Source organism: Cucurbita pepo, chromosome LG10 (assembly GCF_002806865.2).
Source record: "Cucurbita pepo subsp. pepo cultivar mu-cu-16 chromosome LG10, ASM280686v2, whole genome shotgun sequence".
Classification (NCBI taxonomy): domain Eukaryota; kingdom Viridiplantae; phylum Streptophyta; class Magnoliopsida; order Cucurbitales; family Cucurbitaceae; genus Cucurbita; species Cucurbita pepo.
In genome coordinates, this window is record NC_036647.1 from 2,324,410 (window position 1) to 2,342,506 (window position 18,097).

At 36.2% G+C, this 18,097-nt stretch overlaps 5 protein-coding genes across 10 annotated transcripts; 1 reads left to right on the plus strand and 4 right to left on the minus strand.

The window, feature by feature from the left end:
- The first annotated feature begins 320 nt into the window (after window positions 1-320).
- On the plus strand, window positions 321-5,309 carry LOC111804400. 4 transcript variants are annotated; one of them, XM_023689193.1, is made up of 13 exons: window positions 321-464; window positions 807-888; window positions 990-1,068; window positions 1,787-1,865; window positions 1,942-2,025; window positions 2,122-2,238; window positions 2,579-3,004; window positions 3,110-3,513; window positions 3,594-3,693; window positions 3,782-3,841; window positions 3,923-4,009; window positions 4,468-4,596; window positions 4,695-5,309. In XM_023689193.1, exons 3-13 carry the CDS (start codon window positions 992-994, stop codon window positions 4,995-4,997), a joined length of 1,866 nt encoding a protein of 621 aa, XP_023544961.1. In that variant the 5' UTR covers window positions 321-464; window positions 807-888; window positions 990-991; the 3' UTR covers window positions 4,998-5,309. The 4 variants fall into 4 exon arrangements, with proteins under 4 accessions (XP_023544961.1, XP_023544962.1, XP_023544963.1 ...); XM_023689194.1 differs by lacking the exon at window positions 321-464 and having other exon boundaries at window positions 570-888; window positions 2,131-2,238; XM_023689195.1 differs by lacking the exon at window positions 321-464 and having other exon boundaries at window positions 570-888; window positions 2,140-2,238.
- Window positions 5,310-8,253: 2,944 nt separating this feature from the next.
- LOC111804401 lies at window positions 8,254-9,157 on the minus strand. Its single transcript, XM_023689196.1, has one exon. The coding sequence runs from the start codon at window positions 8,917-8,919 to the stop codon at window positions 8,467-8,469; it is 453 nt and encodes a 150-aa protein (XP_023544964.1). The 5' UTR covers window positions 8,920-9,157; the 3' UTR covers window positions 8,254-8,466.
- Window positions 9,158-10,348: 1,191 nt separating this feature from the next.
- LOC111804402 (CASP-like protein ARALYDRAFT_485429) lies at window positions 10,349-12,162 on the minus strand. The gene is made up of 3 exons (XM_023689197.1): window positions 11,747-12,162; window positions 10,727-10,859; window positions 10,349-10,610 (listed from the first exon to the last, which is right to left on the minus strand). The coding sequence occupies exons 1-3, from the start codon at window positions 11,875-11,877 to the stop codon at window positions 10,416-10,418; spliced, it is 459 nt and encodes a 152-aa protein (XP_023544965.1). The 5' UTR covers window positions 11,878-12,162; the 3' UTR covers window positions 10,349-10,415.
- A 1,902-nt stretch (window positions 12,163-14,064) lies between these two features.
- Window positions 14,065-16,017, minus strand: LOC111804403 (oxygen-evolving enhancer protein 1, chloroplastic). The gene is made up of 2 exons (XM_023689198.1): window positions 15,643-16,017; window positions 14,065-14,975 (listed from the first exon to the last, which is right to left on the minus strand). The coding sequence occupies exons 1-2, from the start codon at window positions 15,883-15,885 to the stop codon at window positions 14,217-14,219; spliced, it is 1,002 nt and encodes a 333-aa protein (XP_023544966.1). The 5' UTR covers window positions 15,886-16,017; the 3' UTR covers window positions 14,065-14,216.
- Window positions 16,018-16,078: 61 nt separating this feature from the next.
- Window positions 16,079-18,086, minus strand: LOC111804404. 3 transcript variants are annotated; one of them, XM_023689200.1, is made up of 3 exons: window positions 17,255-18,086; window positions 16,981-17,051; window positions 16,079-16,146 (listed from the first exon to the last, which is right to left on the minus strand). In XM_023689200.1, exons 1-3 carry the CDS (start codon window positions 17,444-17,446, stop codon window positions 16,140-16,142), a joined length of 270 nt encoding a protein of 89 aa, XP_023544968.1. In that variant the 5' UTR covers window positions 17,447-18,086; the 3' UTR covers window positions 16,079-16,139. The 3 variants fall into 3 exon arrangements, 2 of the variants coding, with proteins under 2 accessions (XP_023544968.1, XP_023544967.1); XM_023689199.1 differs by lacking the exon at window positions 16,079-16,146 and adding an exon at window positions 16,182-16,797; XR_002816512.1 differs by lacking the exon at window positions 16,079-16,146 and having other exon boundaries at window positions 16,182-17,051; window positions 17,137-18,086.
- Window positions 18,087-18,097: the final 11 nt, after the last annotated feature.

The following is an 18,097-nucleotide window of genomic DNA, read 5'->3' on the forward strand; positions in this document are numbered from 1 at the left end:
CCCCTGCTTTTCTCTTACCTCAACCCTCTGTTTGTTTGATCTAAAATCACCCACAATTTTATATTCTTATTGGGTTTGATCTCAAATCTTATGTTCTTGAGAGATGACAGCAAACAATGGAGCTTCTTTTTTGGTGTTTGTAGATCTTTGTCTCTATGGATGGATCTCAAAATTTCACCAAGGATGTGTCCTGAGTACTGAAAAATGATAGCCACCCATGTGACCAGTAACATGTTTTGGTGTTTTTTTTTTTCTGGAAATCTGAATGAATTATTGAAAGATTAGGTATCGTTAAAAAACAAATGCTAAAAGAGACAAATGTAAATGAAACAGATTACTATACGAAGTCAGCTAAGGGACAAGGAAGGAGAGAGCGGTCACCAACTCCCACTGACATGCCAACAAGAGAAGAGAATGTGGAATTTTAATGGGCGATTCTATTCCTAACAATGGCGAACTTGGAGGTATTGTTATTTGTTTGTCGGTTTATTGTATTTTATTTGCCTATTAACACTCTAATGAGCTTGTTGTTTTTACCTTTGGTTTGCGGGTCATGAAAAGTTGTCCACTTTCACAGCGTTTTGACATTTAAGGAGTCTACTGAGCTTGAATGTTTTTGTTAACTTTCCTTTTCTTCTTCGACTAAAGCTCTTCTCACAGCCAGCTGCTTTCTTCCCTTTTAATGCAAAACCCCACCGCTTACAAAACCCATTGAATCATCTTCATTGGTCTAAAAGCTTGGTTTTTATAGCGCATTTATGGGTTTTATGAAACCCCATTTCACCTCTGTTGCTTGCTTTCTTCAGACGCTCGTGTCTTGAAGTGCCGTATCATCATCGCTTTCTGGTCACTCACAAAAGCTCTGTTTCTGTTGCTTGTTTGTTTATGGTGATGTCCTCTTCTTCTTCTTCTTCTTCTTCTTCTTCTTCTTCTTCTTCTTCTTCTTCTCCTTTGTCAGCTTGTGATTTACTGATAGAGCTGATTCTCAGATATGCTGTTGCAAGACACTGAAAACGGTGCCAAAATGCTGCAAAACATAGAGATGCCACTGCACAAGTGTTCCCAGAGGTTTGATTCTGATGCTGCTGTGGTTTTCTTTTCTTCAATCTGTGTTTAATTGAGTGGTTTTGTTAGTTGTCTAGCAATGATTATTCCTTTTGTTCTGAACACACTTGATGTGGGCTTGAACTGGAAAGACTCCTTGGTTGGTTAAAATAGTAAAAAAGTCTAACAATTTGTTTCTGCTGGCTCACCAAACTTTGAAATCAGTGGTGTACTGAAAGTGATCTTGGTTCTCTGCTTCTAGAGCTCTATCTTCTGTTCTTCCTTGTTCTTCTTCAAGCTTCTCTTCTTCTTCTTCTTCAGATCTGTGATCTTTATACGGTTTCACTCGTTCTACCTTTTCTGTTCTTGGGTGAGAATAGTAGAATATGGATGTATTGGGACTATACGTGTGAGATCCCACATCGGTTGTAGAAGCGACCGAAACATTCTTTATAAGGGTGTGGAAACCTCTCCCTAGTATACGCTTTTTAAGGATATATCTGTTAGCAGTAGGCTTTTGCCGTTACAAACGGTATCAGAGTTAGATATCGGGCGGTGTGACAATGAGGACACTGGACTCCCAATGGGGTGGATTCCGATTTAGAATCTAAGGGTGTGGGAATTTTTAGATGCGTTTTGAAACCGTGAGGTTGATGGCGATATGTAATGGAATCAAAAGGCCAAGGTCTTGTCTTCTCCATTTCTGCATTTTAATTCTTCTTTGCTGTTTTTGTATTGTCAGCTTTGTAGACATGGTCAAGGATACTATTGAGGAAGAACAGTTGGATAACTCCTTTGAAGCTTCAAATCGTAGGAAGCTGGTAAATATAGCTTGTATAATCCTTCTACTTAACAGTTATGTATCATATTTGAAGTTTGTTTTTCGGGTTGTCCTAGGACGGGAGCTACTTCGACGAATCCGTGAAGACAAAGACGAAGAACTTCCCGAAAACTAACATACACTTCTCTCTTAAACATGAGGTACACATAATAAACTTCAAAAGGCATAGAAATGTTCTGAACAAGGCTAGATTCTGCAGTTCATCGCCTTCATATATTTTTAACTATGTAATGTAGATTCTTCAGCTTGAACAGAGATTGCAAGACCAGTTCAAGGTTCGCACGGCACTCGAAAATGCATTGGGATATAGATCGTCTTCACAAGACAACACGAACAACATCGAAGTACCAAAGGTAACTCCCTTAAAGTGTTGGGGTTAGTACAATATCATAATCTATAACAGCCCAAGCCCAAGCCCACTGCTCAGTAGATATCATTCGTTTTGGCCCGTTATGTATCGTCGTCAGCCTCATGGTTTTAAAATGCATCTACTAGGGACGGTGCAAGGAACTAGTTGGAGTAGGGCTAGACTCATAGTAGACGCGTTTCAAAACTGTGAGGTTGACAGCGATATGTAACGGGCTAAAGCGGACAATATCTACTAGTAATGGGCTTGAATTGTTACAAATGGTATCAGAGTCAGACACCGGGCACTGAATTGATACATATTAAACGTTGCTTTCATGACTACAGCCTGCCACTGAATTGATAAAAGAGATTGCAGTATTGGAACTGGAAGTTTCACATTTAGAACAATATCTTCTGTCTTTGTATCGAAAAGCATTTGATGGACAAATATCCTCTACATCTCCTACCACCGTCGACGAAAAACTAAAATCGCCTAAGAACTCCCCGAAAGCCAAGTATGTTGCGAATTGCGTACCTGACATTACGTCGAAAAAGGAAGACAAAGCTGTTCAGTCTGGCTATGATTCTTTTGGAAATCCTATGAAGGAATATCGTGGAATTTGTGAAGACAAGCTGTTGGACTCCAGCGTTCGTCGTTGTCAGTCATCGCTATCACATTATTCGGTTTGTTCAAAGAGAACTTCTCTTCCAGAAGATTTTTTGGGTCAAGATGTACGGCCTTGTCTCTCCCAGCCAACGTCCATGGTCGAGGTAACTTCGTATCCATCGAATTTCACTAGAGAATTTGCTCTCTTGGAGACATAAATGTGATAAGCTTATCTCATTCTTTCATGATTTATGGTTCCTCTTCTGCAGTTTGCTCAGAACGCTTCATCCAATCTAACCAGTCTAGCAGAGTACCTCGGTGCTCAAGTTCTCGACCATACTCCCGAGAACGCCAATCGTCTTTCTGAAGACATGGTCAAGTGCATATCAGCCATATATTGCAAACTTTCAGATCCTCCTTCATCACATCATGGTCTTTCCTCTCCAGTTTCATCGTCGTCACCAACCAGCGCATTCTCTCCGCAAGATCAGTACGACATGTTGAGTCCCGGGTTCAGAAACAATCCATCTTTTGATCCACGGTTGGATAATCCTTTTCACGTCGAAGGTCTCAAAGAGTTCAGTGGCCCGTATAGCACAATGGTTGAAGTGCCATGGATCTATAGGGATAGTCAGAAATTGATCGAAAGCGAACACTTGTTACAAGATTTCAGGTAAGCAACATGTCGATGTTTGTATGTAATGTAATTGCTTATTCATTTTATGACGAGTCGTTATTCTCGTACGTTGTCAGGTCGCTTATATCCAAGTTAGAGGAAGTCGATCCAAGGAAGTTGAATCATGAGGAAAAGCTAGCATTTTGGATCAACGTACACAATTCTCTGATGATGCATGTAATGATTTTTCATAACTTGAATTCATTCCTTCTTTTTAGTTCTTCAGAGACAGTCAGGCTATAATATCTACTTTGTTTTCTGAAAGGCATACTTGGCTTATGGTGTACCACAAAACAATATGAAGAAGGTCTTTGTTCACTTGAAGGTACAACACGAGTGTTACTGATCCGTTATGATTCGTAAATTCTGTATGATTATCGTGTTCTTACGTTCTTCCTCCGTTCAGGCTGCATATAACATAGGAGGTCAAACAATCAGTGTCCACACCATACAAAGTTCAATACTTGGATGCCGAATGCCTCGGCCTGGACAGGTAAGCTGTGAGATCCCACATCGATTGGAGAGGGGAATGAAACATTTCTTATAAGGGTGTGAAAACCTTTTCCCTAATAGACACGTTTTAAGACCGTGAGGCTGATGGCATTACGTAACGGGCCAAAGCGGATAATATCTACTAGTAGTGGGCTTGAGCTGTTACAAATGGTATTAGAGCCATATACCAGGTAGTGTGCTAGCGAGGACGCTGGGCCCTCAAGGGGGTGGATTGTGAGATCCCATATCGATTGGAGATGGGAATGAAACATTCTTTATAAGCATGTGAAAACCTCTCTCTAGCAGATGCGTTTTAAAACTGTGAGGCTGACGGAGATACGTAATGGGCCAAAGCGGACAATATCTGCTAGTGGTGGGCTTAGGAATGTCACTGACAAAGGTGTAGATAGTTTGAGTTCTTATGATCAACATAAAGTGATAAGTTTCTTCGGTTTGCAGTGGCTCTCTCTTCTTATTCCCTCGAAGTCGAGATTCAAAAGCGGAGATAAACGACAAGCGTACAAAATCCACCGGTCGGAACCCCTTTTACATTTTGCACTTTCTACAGGCTGCCATTCTGATCCTGCGGTATTGAAAACATCTCTGCAAAGTTTCTTGTTTCTGTTTCTTACATAGAGTCATATGTGGTCTTGTCTTAAAGTCTCGGACATTCTGCTGTGTTCCAGGTTCGTGTATACACTCCCAAAAGAGTCCTACAGGAGCTAGAGACAGCAAAAGACGAATACATTCGAGCGACATTCGGCATACGCAAGGACAAAAAAGTCATTTTACCCAAGATCATCGAGTTATTTGCAAAAGAATCAAGCTTGTGCACAGCTGGTATGATGGAAATGATCCAAAAGTCTTTACCTGAATCTCTTAGAAGAGGTGTTTCGAAATATCAAAACGGGAAGTCTCGCAAGAACGTCGAATGGATGTCGCACGACTTCAGTTTTCGGTATTTGATATCCAGGGAAATGGTGAACTGACACAGCAGCTGCTTAAATGCTTGAATGGTTTAGAGACAATAGAAGGGTTACATATTTTCTTCCTTCTGTACATACCACAGTCCACTAAACCGAGCGGCGCGGAGAGCAGCAAAAGGCAGCATCTTGAGGCATTCTTCCTTCTACATTTTGTAATCTTCTCAATGTTGTGTGTGTTGATACCATCTAGGATTTCATATTTTTTGTTGTAAATAAATTTGAGTTTGAAGCTCAGTTCGTTTGTGATAAATAGTTAGTATATCAATGTATTTTCTTGACGAGTCTATCGAATCTCGGATCGTTCCTCAATATCAACATCATGGTTGCTTCCAAATATTTAATACAAAGGTTACTTAGCCATAAAATTATTGTGACCGATATGTTTGGTCGAAGTTTTTTTAGTTACAAATACATGGGGTCGGAAATTGAACCTCTGTGTGAGATCTCCGATTGAAGAGAGGAACGAGTGTGAACAAGGACGTTGGGCTCGAAGGGAAGTGGATTGTGAGATCTCATATCAATTGGAGAGAGTAATGGGGACCAGCCAGTAAGCTAGTCCCCAAAGGGGGTGGATTGTGAGATATCATATCGATTGAAGAGAGAAATGAAACATTTTTTTTAGAAAGGTTTGGAAACCTTCCTAGACACGTTTTACTAGCGGTGGACTTGGTTTGATTTGGATGGTTTGGACCACTATAGTATAATATTTTAACTGTAGTTGAGAATACAAGGTTGAATGTGAAACGGATAAACTGGTTTATTTATTGGGCCTACCGTCCACGTTAAGCCCAATTCTGCTCCATATTTGTAAATCAGGGCCCAATCTCTCTAAAAATTGGGCCTGGAATCAACGTTAAACCCAATTTTACTTGGGCTTTAATCATTTAGATACCCAATTTTTAGAGAGATTGGGCCCTGATTTAACGTCCTACCCACAACCCACTCTGACTTTCGTTAAATTACATTTCCACCCATCAAATTCTCCACTCCATTTTAAATGGAGTGAAATCCTTATTTATTCATTTAATATACTTTTTTTATTTATTATTACACTCTTGTATTTATAAATTTTCTACAAATATTATAAAATTGAGCCACCTTCTATAAACAATGATATTTAATATTTACTTTTTTTTATTTATTTTAAATATTAACGTTATAATACTTGAATAAATTAAAAGTACATAAATGAATCGAAATCACATCTAAATAAGGACAATCATAATATGATGATTAATAAAAAAAATTAAAAGAATTCAACTAATTCTAAATGTAGCTAACTTTAAAATTAAATAAGTTATTTTAAAATAATGTATTTATTATTTTAGAGTTAAATGGAAGATTGATTGGTAATAAAACAAATGAAAGAACAAAAAATACCTTTTTATTGTATTTGGAAGATCATTGGGGAAGAAGTGTTAGTTATTGGTATTTATAATATATATATAGAGAGAGAGAGAGAATTAAATAATAAATTTATTGAGAATAAAGCACGTGGATATGCTTCAGAGACAAGGATCAGCAACTTGCACATAATTAACGTTGGTCAAGTCAATGTCACGTTGAATCGTATATTCATTGTCCCCTTTCTTCATTATTAATATTATTATTATATGTTATTTGCTCAAGTCACAAAATCCTAGGAATTCACTATTAAATAACATTTTATTCATAGGGGTTTGTTTAACTATAAATAAATAAATACTTTAGTATAGCTATAATATAGCTAAGTAATAAAAATAACTTTAAATTATACCTTTTCTTTAAAAAAATATTTATAAAATCTTTTAATAATATTTTAAAAATCTAAAACAATACCTTTAATTTTTTTTTAAATAAAAAATATTATTACAATTAATCAAAAATACTTTTAGGCTTTTTTTAAAAAATAAAAATACCCTCCTCACTCCTAGAAGTATTTTTAAATATTTTTTACTTTTCAAATGTTGATTTTAATTAAGATTTTAAACGTACTTAAATGTTTAAAATATTAATTTCTTACTTTAAAATAATTAAATAAAATTATTAGAAACTTTAACTAATAATTAATCTATAATTTGGTGCAGAGATACATGCATGTTTTTCGATTTTTTATTCGTTTTTTTGTGAGGAATCTAATTATTTTACAAGTAGTTAATGATTCTATTTTATCATTTTATTAAAATTATGAGTACGAAAATTCAAATTTAATAAAATTTTACTTCTTAATTAGGAAAGAATTTTGTTGAATATATGTCTACTTTATTTAACAATTAATATTGAATAGTATTTCAAAGAATATTGTTGTACGTGAAACTACTAATTTGCCCTTACCCACAAATATATACAGCTGTCTTCTGACTACTCTATCAATTCTTCCTAATCTGCCTAAGATTAATTAACTCCTACTTAAATACTTTTTAATTAAGTTAATAAATTGATATTCTTGGAAATGGCATTTTTCTCGCAGGCTAACATTATCATCCTTATAAATTTTCTAATTTTAATAAAGAAAACCTCATATCATTAATGACGAGAACAACACAGGACATTATAGCGTAATCTTAAAGTCACGTTGGTCAAATTGATATGAGACTTTAAAGTTTGTACTAATGTAGATGCTTGTGGTTCCTAACATGATATTTAAAGTTACTCGAGTATTGAATAAAAAGTTTATTTCGTTCGAGGGCTGTGTCTCGGTTAAGGGAATAAAAATACGAGTGGCAAGTTGAGGTCCATCAATGGTCCTCACTATCTGTTCCCCACTACGTTATGAAGCATTTGTGTCCAAAAAATGATGTATGGAGACCAAAATTGAAGGGCTGGACCTTAAAACAGCAACCAAATGGACCATTTAATATTTAATCAATCAATTATGTCCTTTCACTTTCCTCACTTCTTCCAATATTCTCCTTTGCCCATGCCTTCTTTATCCATTCCACATTAATCAAAATAATATATATATATTTTTATCCTTTCAAAATAAAAATATGGCATAAATAAATGATTTATTTAGACATTCAATTTTTTTTTTCATTATTTCAACCTAAATAATAATAATAAAAGAAACATTCTTTCAATCGTATTATTTTCTCGAATATTTAATATTATATAGTTTAGATCTAAATTATACCGATTATAATAATGGTATAATTATTTATCAAATAATAGCCATGATATATACTGAAAACTATATATATATATTCTATAAGCAAAGGGTAAAAATGTAAATTCCTCTCAGAAAACCGACATAAAAATGTAAACTATTATGAAAAATAAATGAAAAAAAGACTAATTTATTTCTATCGTTTTATTTTTGGAAGTGCTATAATCTTAACTGCTATTTTAAACAATAAACAAAGATCCAAAAGTCTAATTTGTTGTTTACCTGAAAAAAAAGAAAAAAAAAAGAAACTAACCAAAATATCTAAACGAACCAGTTCCTATTTCCCCAATATTTACACAATAAACCCACCGATTTACCAAAAACGACCTACTCAGGAATCGCCGTCAAATTCGCCGCGAATTTTTTTCTTCCACGGCCGGCGACTACTCGCTTGCGACTCTTGAGTTCCTTAGCTTTGAAAACCACCGGAGACACTGATCTCCGGCGGTTGCCATATTTGTCTCCTGCGCCACGTTTCATGAGTGCAGCGCTGGCCTTGACGGCCAATGCGGCCATTTCCTGGGCCTGAAGCGGCTGCTTCAGCCTACTCAATGGCAGTGCAAAATAGAGCTGTCCGAGTTGAAGCTCTTCGTCGTCGCCAATGGCTAACAAGGCGTCATCGAAATCCATATCGTCGGAGTTGCATATAAAGCACGACGGATTCTTTTGAAGAACGTACGAAACCTTGATTGGATAAGAAAATTCCTGCAAGCTTCCGTCGTGAAGGATCAGTCTGGCGGTGGCCACTGAAGTAGATTCCGATGAACTGCAAATACCCATTAACGGCGGCGCGTCACGGCGGAGAGAGGAGACTGCGACAACCAGGGGATTTGGAGGCGCTAGGGATTTGGGAACGCTGATTGTTATTTATATAGGGAAAGTGGGGCTCACGGTTTTTAAACTGCGTGCACCACGTAGGACTGGTCAAACAGTAATGTGGGCCCCCGTTTTTTTTTTTTTTTTTGTTTTTAATTAATAGTGGGGACTGCCAGGCTGGGAGTTGGTCGAGACAGGTTGGATGGGATTTGCATTGTGTACTTCCAATAATGACCCTACTCATTATATTTATTACCTAACCGATGTCAATTATTCATTTTTTCGCCGTAAAAAATCAACGTTTTGGTTAAAAAGGTAACGGTTAAAATTCTATTTTTAGTCTAGATTTATTTTAATTATTATTGGTTCAGTTGTGCAGAATAAGAATTTTGTTTTTAGTTTTCGAAGTCTAAAAATGTCATTTCACATCCATTATTTTTTTATTTTGAAATATTTTTAAATGATATTTGAATATACTTGACCTGACTGACGTGGAATTTTTAATTGATTTGGTTAAATATAATATTTTTTATCTTCGCATTTCCACTTTCCCTTCCATCTCCGGCCAGACAGACCACGACTAGCCAGGACCAACCGTGCCGCCGCCGCAATGCTATATCCGCCGCCGCAGAGCCTTCAAAGAAGGTACACATATACGAGTTCCGGTGGCGTGGGTGTTGGTCGATCTGAGTATTCGCCGTAGAAAAGTTAAGGGGTTCACTTTATTTGATTAAAGAAGGCGTAGTTTGGGGGAGGGGGGTGTCCCACAAAAGGGCAGTGACCACCGTCGGAGTCGAATACAAAGTACCTAATAATAAAGACATTCCCATACGTTGTGGAGTTTAATGAACATTTTAAGGACAGCACTGTCCCATTTTCCTGAGTTTTCTTTGTCTCTGATTAATCTTAATCTAATCTAATCTAATTCATCATTTAATTTCCACATGCCTCCCTTTCATTATTAGTTTGCTTTTTAAATCTCATCCATTTTCAATATTTGATATTTTATTGGTTCTATTTAATTATTTGATCTTATTTTTATACAAAATTTCGTTTGTAATGAATATTTATTATAATCGATCTCTTTTATTTGATGATTATGTGTGAGATCACACGTGGGTTAGAGAAGAAAATAAAACATCTCTTATACAAAGATGTGAAAATCTTTCACTATTAAACGCGTTTTAAAATCAAAATCGTGAGACTAACAGTGATACATAATCGGTCAGAGCAAAGCTAACAAGTATCTAGGACAATAACATAAATAATTTATCAGAACACTTATGATTATTGGATTAATTTTTTTTTTTTTACAACTATCCAATCCAATTTTGAAGAATTGGACAAATTTATGCAACAGAGTGAATAAAGAAAATCAGNTTTTTTTTTTTTTTTTTTTTTTTTTTTTTTTTTTTTTTTTCATATACAGTTCTTAAAAAATGAGTTTAAGAAGAAAAACTCTATAAAGATGGAAGAAGCCAGAGATTGAAGAGTGAAGAAACAAGAGAAAGAAACCAAGACAAGAATGCCATTACTGCAGAAAGCCGATATCTATTGCAAAGCTTTGCTGAGCAATACGAAATCCCGGCTTCGAGCAAGATATCGGCGACACTGGCTGTCGAGCAAGCAGCACCCAAAGACAGAAATGATAGAACCTATGACATAACATACAAAGTGTGTTAAATGTTTTTCCCTTCATTTTGATATCAGAAGGAGAAACAACAAAGAACAAAGATGTTATATTTTGTTTCCTAGACGATATTTCCCGTACCCAATCTCCGGTGACGATGATCGACGTTACTCGTGTTTGAGGAGGTAAATGCCTAACAAAAACAGAATAGCCATCTACTACTGCCAATGTCAAACTCCAAGGAACCATCAAACCCATGACTGTCACCAGATAGCTGGGGGAATCAACATGAGCAATCACAAAGTTTCCTTCAGATTTTGAATCTTCATATATTTTTCGCAGGTGTATGTATGTATGATCAGGGAAAAAAGAAACAAAAACAACAGAAAATTAGCTCACGTTTTCATCATTTATGCTCTCCTGGATGAGCATCTTTCAGAACTCCTCCCTCCTAAGATGCAATTCTAATTAACTCTCCAAACATATTAAACTTTATGTTCAAACAGTTGCATCCAGTCATAAGAACACCTAAGAAGTGGATGCAAACAAGAAATTTTCTCCAAACAACTTGCAAACAAGAATTCTCGACCATGTTCATCTATCTATATCAGAAAACTTTGTTTGATCAGAGAAATATTCCATTGCAGTTCATCATATTACAAACATTCAAACCATTCTGTAAATTGTAACCTATCTAGTTTGAAATGATTTCAGTAGTATAATAGCACACCCCGGATCCGCTAATCCTTGTTTAAATACATATTACCCTGTCAAAGATAGCCAGGGAAAAGAAATGCTACATAAAATGGATGAACAATCTAATATTCACACCCACTTGGGTTATTTCTTAAATAGGTTGCCACTATCAGTTGAGAAGAATCTAAATTCATAACTTGTTGGGAAAACGCATGATTCTTTGATCAATATCCAAGACAGAATTTCTGTAGGCAGTAATCAAACATTTGATACACTAATTTACAAAATGCATACATTGAAATTCAAGTTAGGCTATGAAGCTAACACACTTGCTACTTACAAGAACAAAAAGTTGTTACAAGATTAAGCCGATTTTAAGGACTATTAATTAATCAAGTCGTGATCAGAAAACCAGAACAAAAACAACCAAATAGGAGAAAGTAGGAAGAAAGAAATTGTGATTACCAGAAAGCCGTGTAGCTATAGAACTCGATTTCGAGACACATGAAGACGAGGGAAGCCGAGGCAAAGATCGCCTGACCAAGACGGAGTGCCAAGCTTGCGCTTGTGCCCAATGCCCCCGGCAACTCTTCCATTTTCCTCTGCAACTATTCTACGCCACAGCCACACTCCTCGATCGTAAAACCATCACTCAGAAATGGTGGGGACTAACAAAATCTGTACTGAAATTGGGTTTGAAGACCTTGAAATCGAGAAACGGAATTGGGTTCGGTGGGTTTGTTTGTCGGGCTGGGAAAAGAAAATGGATTCTCGGAAGATGAAAGATCGGAAAGGGTATGGAAATGGGTACGCTGCTGCACCCTGATCTTGTTCATCCAGATTAGCCGGCTTTCTGATTTCGATTTTAGAGGAGCTTTGATTGTAAATTTGTAATTTATAATTGGAAATTAATTGTATAAATTTTAATATATGACGAGTTTTTTAAACATCTTTATTTATTTATTTATTTATTTATTTATTTATTTATTAGGGAGGGATGGAAAAGGAAAATAAAGAACAAAGAAAAAACCGTCAAATCAAATCTGTGGAGTCTAAAAATCCAGAAATTAATTTATCATATTTTATTTCAAAGTTTTGATCAAATATTATAAAAGGTATATTATTTTTAAATTTGTTAAGTTTATTATTTTTTTCAAGCTTAAATATATATGTAAATTTTAAAATTGGAATGTTTTGCACATATTATATTCTGTCTCAAAAATAATAAACTTAACCAATCTAAAAATAATATACCTTTTATAATATTTGATCAAAACTAATATATATATATATATATATATATCCTTAAACTAAAAAAAATAAAAATAAAATTATTGTGAGAGAAAAACGGTTGATACTTTATTTTAAAAATACTTTTAAACTTTAAAAAAGAAATAATTTTCAAAACTTTCATTAATATCTCTAAAATTTTTAAAAACTTTAAAAACACCCTTACACTCTTTTTAAAATTAAAAAGTATCTTGATTATTAGTACCACATTAAAAGTTTGAAGATTATAAATAAAGTGTCCGTAGACAGTTTTCGTCTCTATATTAACAAAAACGGTTTATTATATAAAGGTAAAAGATGTTAATGCTCATTTTAAAATTTCATAGTCACTTTTTAGAATATAATATTAACACTAAGGATATTTTTTATTTTTTTTTTTAAATTGAAAGGTATTAAAGTTTGAGAAAATTTTTAAAACACTGTTAAAAATTTTAAATTTTTTTTTTTTTTGAATTAGAGTACTAATTGTTATTATTCAAAAGTAATAGTAAAATTATTTTTATTTTTTTTAAAAAAAATTTAAAGGTATTATTGAAGTTTTTAAGCATATTTTGGGGTAAAATACATTTAAAAAAATTAAATTTAACTTTTAAATAATTATTTGTTTTTAGTAAGTTATACTTGTTTTTTCACAATTTTTTTCATCAACCATTTGAATTATTAGTTTAATCCTAAAAACAAAATTTTAATTTTTAATTTTTAAAATTGACTGGAAATACAAATGGTGTAAGTAATATTTATAGTTTTAGAGCATATTTGTTGGGTTATTATTAATGCCAACTGCTTAAAAACTAATTTAATGGGAGAAATAATAATCAATAGCTCCCACTATGTCCATGTTCACCAAAAGATCATAACTTTATGGTGTCGACTAGACACAATAAGGATTCGCAATCTTCTCCACTTGAATGCGAAGCTTCCCTTCTTGTGGCTATAATATAAAGTTATTATTTGTTATTTCCCAACTCAAATGTGTGGTTGTCTTTTCCGATAGTGTCAGCCATGGGAGAGGGAATATTTATTAGTGGTAGGTTTGAGTTGCTACATAAACCATCAAAGCAGAACATAAGAGATACTCTTGTTCGGAACTCCAATATTCTATCTTGATGTTGATACAAGAAAAATAGAGTTGAAAAGAAGCTTATAACAATCCAAGCTCATCACTAGCCGATATGATTATATTTAGGTTTTTTTTCTTTCCGACTTCTCCTCAAAGTTTTAGTGTCACGGAGATGTTTTAACACCCTTAAGTGTTAGGGAGATGTTTTCACACCCTTATGTTTCATTCTACTCCCCAACCGATGGGGATCTTACAATCCGGCTAGTGTCCTCATTGACACTCATTTCCCTTTTCAATCGATGTAAGATCTCTCAATCTTCCTCCTTCAAGATCCAACATCTTCGTTCGCATTCATTTCTCTTTCTAATCAATGTTGACTCGACTGGGTGGCTAACCGTTGGCAGATCTAATCTTGAATTGTGAAGCAAATATATATTTAGGACGAGTGGAAGGCACAAGATTTTATATGCAAACTGGATAAAACAGAACCCCCTTTTATCGTCTCTCCATAAGAAAGTTTAGCAGCTTTCCCTTTTTAACTTACAAGGAACAATATGCAATCATAAAGGAAGAAAGAGAGGCGGCCTAAGAATCGAGCTGAGCGTACCAGACACCCTGGATCTTCACATCCTTTGGAGCTTTTGCCCCCAAATCAGTATCAGAAGGCTGAATGCTCTCAAATACACCAATTACTTCACCAGTCTCGGGCTTGCTCTTGGTGACACTCAAAGTGATTTTGCCTGTTGAAGATGAAGCATTCTTGACGTTTTCTTTGGCAAGTTCTTCTTCATCACCTCTTCCTCCAGCAGGCAATGCAACAGCGTTGTCATACCCAGTTGAACCTCCTCTTCCCTTTGGGTCCAAGAAAGATGAGCCACGGTATGATGGGACCAAGAAGTCTCCTCCAAAGCTCTCTGGTTTTCCAGAGGCCACCAGCTGTTTGATGGTGAAGAGGAAAGGGACACGCTCGCCTCCAGGTAACTGGACAGTGACAGCAGCATAGTCAATGCCATCCTTCTCCTCAAACTTGATGGAACCATCAGAACCCACTTCAAAGGGTCCTTCAATCTCATCCAGGGTGTAAGTTAGGCGAGTCATGAGCTTGGTGTTTTGAAATTCTGGTGGGGAGTTCTTGTTCACTCCCTCAGCCTTCACAGTGAACGAAGTTGGCTCCAGACAGAACTTCCTGGCTTGGTATTTCCCAGGCTTGAAGGCAAATGACTCGACTCCTCCATCAATGGTTGGGCACTGGTTTGCTGTTCCAGTTCCCTTCACTTCAAGGTATGTCTTGCTCTGGATTTCATCAAAGGTGAGTCTCTTTGGTACTCCTTCAGCACCTGCTCCCTGGAAATACACGAAAAGCCTCAAACAGTTCAGATGCTCACCAAGTTGTAGCATTACACTTGCATACACCAAGTCTACTCAGTCAGGACAGTCCTTGAAATTTTATACTCTACTTTTAAAAGATTTGTATCAAATAGATTCCGTATTTTATTAATTTAGAACATACCTAATACACAAACTATATGTTATTTAAGGATTATGTGATTCTTGCATAATAATGTTATGTAAGTAATTAAGTAAACAAAACTAAACTCATATATTAGCCTCCAGTTTTGTCGTAATCTTTTAACTAAACTCAATTACTTCCTAAACATACAAGGCCACTGTAAATTGGGATCTTCAGGAAAATTGAGCATTAATAAACGGATTCAAATGCTTGCACCACTTGGATCAAGAGTTTTCATCCTTTCTTTAGTAAGAAATCATCACTAAGTTACCAAATCGGAGATTATCAACTAGACATTCTGAACTAGAATTAGTTTCCTCAAGAAGTGTCAATTTGTGCGAGATAGAACTGAAAGAAGTCGATCAATATTAGCGACTAAATTCAGGTGGCAAATTAACGTTCTCAGGACCGAAACGATCCTAAATTCATTCAAAACATCGAGAATAATAACAAACAAGACCGTAAGCAAACCAAACCTCCATAAGCAAAGAAAGGGCATACCGAGACTACAAGAGCGGAAGTGGCAAGAGCGAAGCCGGCGATCTTGGCGGCATCGGCGAACTTCCGAGAAACTTCTTTGAGATCGGAATGCAGAGAGCAGGTGAGTTTAGCTCCGGCAGATTCAAGGCCAAAAGCTTTAGAAACGGTCTGAGAAGATCTGAGTTGCGAGGTGCCGCTCCTGGCGGAGACGGCCAATTTGGAGGGTTGAATAAGCGTAGCCGCCGCGTGTACTGAAGCCGCCATTGCTCTGGAGACTGGTATCTCTTCGTGTTCCCAGAGGAGAAAATGAAATGAAGACTGCTCCGGCGACTGATACTGAAACTATAATAACGGGCAGAGTAGGAAGGTTTTGGAATGAGAGGACAAAACGATCATGTGGCTTTGGTTAGAGTAAGATAATGTATTGGATAAGAAGAATCTCATTACCTGATTGCATGCTTCATAACTGGTTCTATTTTTTCCACGTGGCATACACCTCATTTGCTACTCGGATATTCCTATACCCTTTTATTTATATTTTTTTTCAATTTCATCGCAATCTAAATATTAAAATTTAGAATAAAATTTAAAACTTCTGACAATTACTCTTCAGTAATTTATAAAAAACAATGAATTTGTAAGAATCCAAATCTATAGCCAGTAAATATTGTAGGCATTAGCCCGTTATTATTGTTTCAGACCGTGTCTTTTAGGAGAGGTTCTTACACCCTTATACAAAAATACTTAGTTCTACTCTCCAACAGACGTGGGATTTCATGATCCATCTTCCTCAAGGCCCAGCGTCCCCGCTGACGCACCGCTAAAACGAGTCTTCTAGGAGGAGATTTCTACACTTTTATAAGAAATGTTTAGTTCTATTCTCCAACTGATGTAGGGATCTCACGATCCATCTTCCTTGGGGCTAGCGTCTTTGTTGGCACACTACTGAAACGTGTGTCCTAAGGAGAAGTTTCCACGCCCTTATATGAAATGTTTAGTTTCACCCTCCAAACAAACGATATGAGTTCCCACGATCCATCTTTCTTGGGGGCCAGCGTCCCTGTTGGCACACTGCCCGGTGTCTGACTCTATTACCATTAAAAACGTGTCTGATAGAGAGAGATTTCCAGACCTTTATAAAGAATGTTTAGTTCTACTCTACTAATGACGTGGGATCTGAGTTCCATCAAGAAATAATAAGGTTGAAGTTAATACGGATCACAAATGCCTTTTTGTAGTGTAGGATTCAAATGCATGATAAAAGAATAAGAATCCAAAACAACTCTTTATCATACACAACAACAGTACACTGATGAACAAGAAGTGATGGAAAACTAAACAGAGGACCACGATGCTAACCTGGAAAACGTCGTGGAAAGAAGAGCCTCAACACCACTGCAACGAAGCCAATCCATTTCCCAGCATCCGTTCTTAAGGAAATCAAGAAGAAACACGATATTGTGAACATTTCAAAACCATAAATCAAACCAGCAAGGAAATGAGAGTGACTGTCACCTCAATAGGTCGGACAAGCAGAGAAAAGTAATAAGCATGTTAGTTCTCCAGTTTGTGAGATCAAAAATCAACAAGTAACTACATAATGATGTTAGAAACATGATATTTAGAAGCTCACAAACTGTGTCTGGAGCAGATGAACCCAAACAAGCCCTTGCATTACAAAGCACTCACATGGCAGCAAAGAAGTATCAAGGCCCTTTCCACCAAGCTTGGTGGCTGCAATTTTAAGCTCTTCAAGGCCCTTTCCACCAAGCTTGGTGGCAGCAATTTTAAGCTCATTGATATCAGAATTAATCATCTCCTCCATTAAGGGGATCACTATTCAGAGCCAAATATAGCATCCTTGCCTTCTTGCCCAAAGCCAATATTAGGGACAGTGAAGTTTCATAGGGTCTTTCTATCCGCGTGCAGGTGTCCAGATTGTTATGCGTTTCGTGGGCGGTCGAAACTAACCCGACAAGGAATTTCTCCATTTCAAATGAAATGAGAAAGTTTTTTCCACAAGAATTGATACAAAACAAGGAGAATTGGAAGTGGCAGAGGCAGTGCGGCATTTATACAAACACCTGGAGTGCATGTTTGTAGTTTCAAATTCAAAGGAACTGGGTCATAGCAAAATGTAACGGGGAAACAAAAAAAAAAACATAATGATGGAGGGGAGGAACATGAAGAAGAAAGAGGAACGGTAGAAAGTAGATGGGCTTTGTTTGACTGAAAATGATGAATCATGAACCAAAGCGCATGCAATTATAAGAGCCACTATTTCTTGGAGTCTTTTACACCTAAAATTGAAAGCGTTCTTCAAAAGTGGCGCCGCCTCTAATCACCTTTTTCACTGTTGCTTTACCAAACCCTATACCAACTCTTCACGACGAATTACTACTCAAAAGGAAAGGAAGAAAAAAATTTAAGAACTTTTCAAGAGGGAGGAAAAAGAATTAATTTATAGGTCAATGGA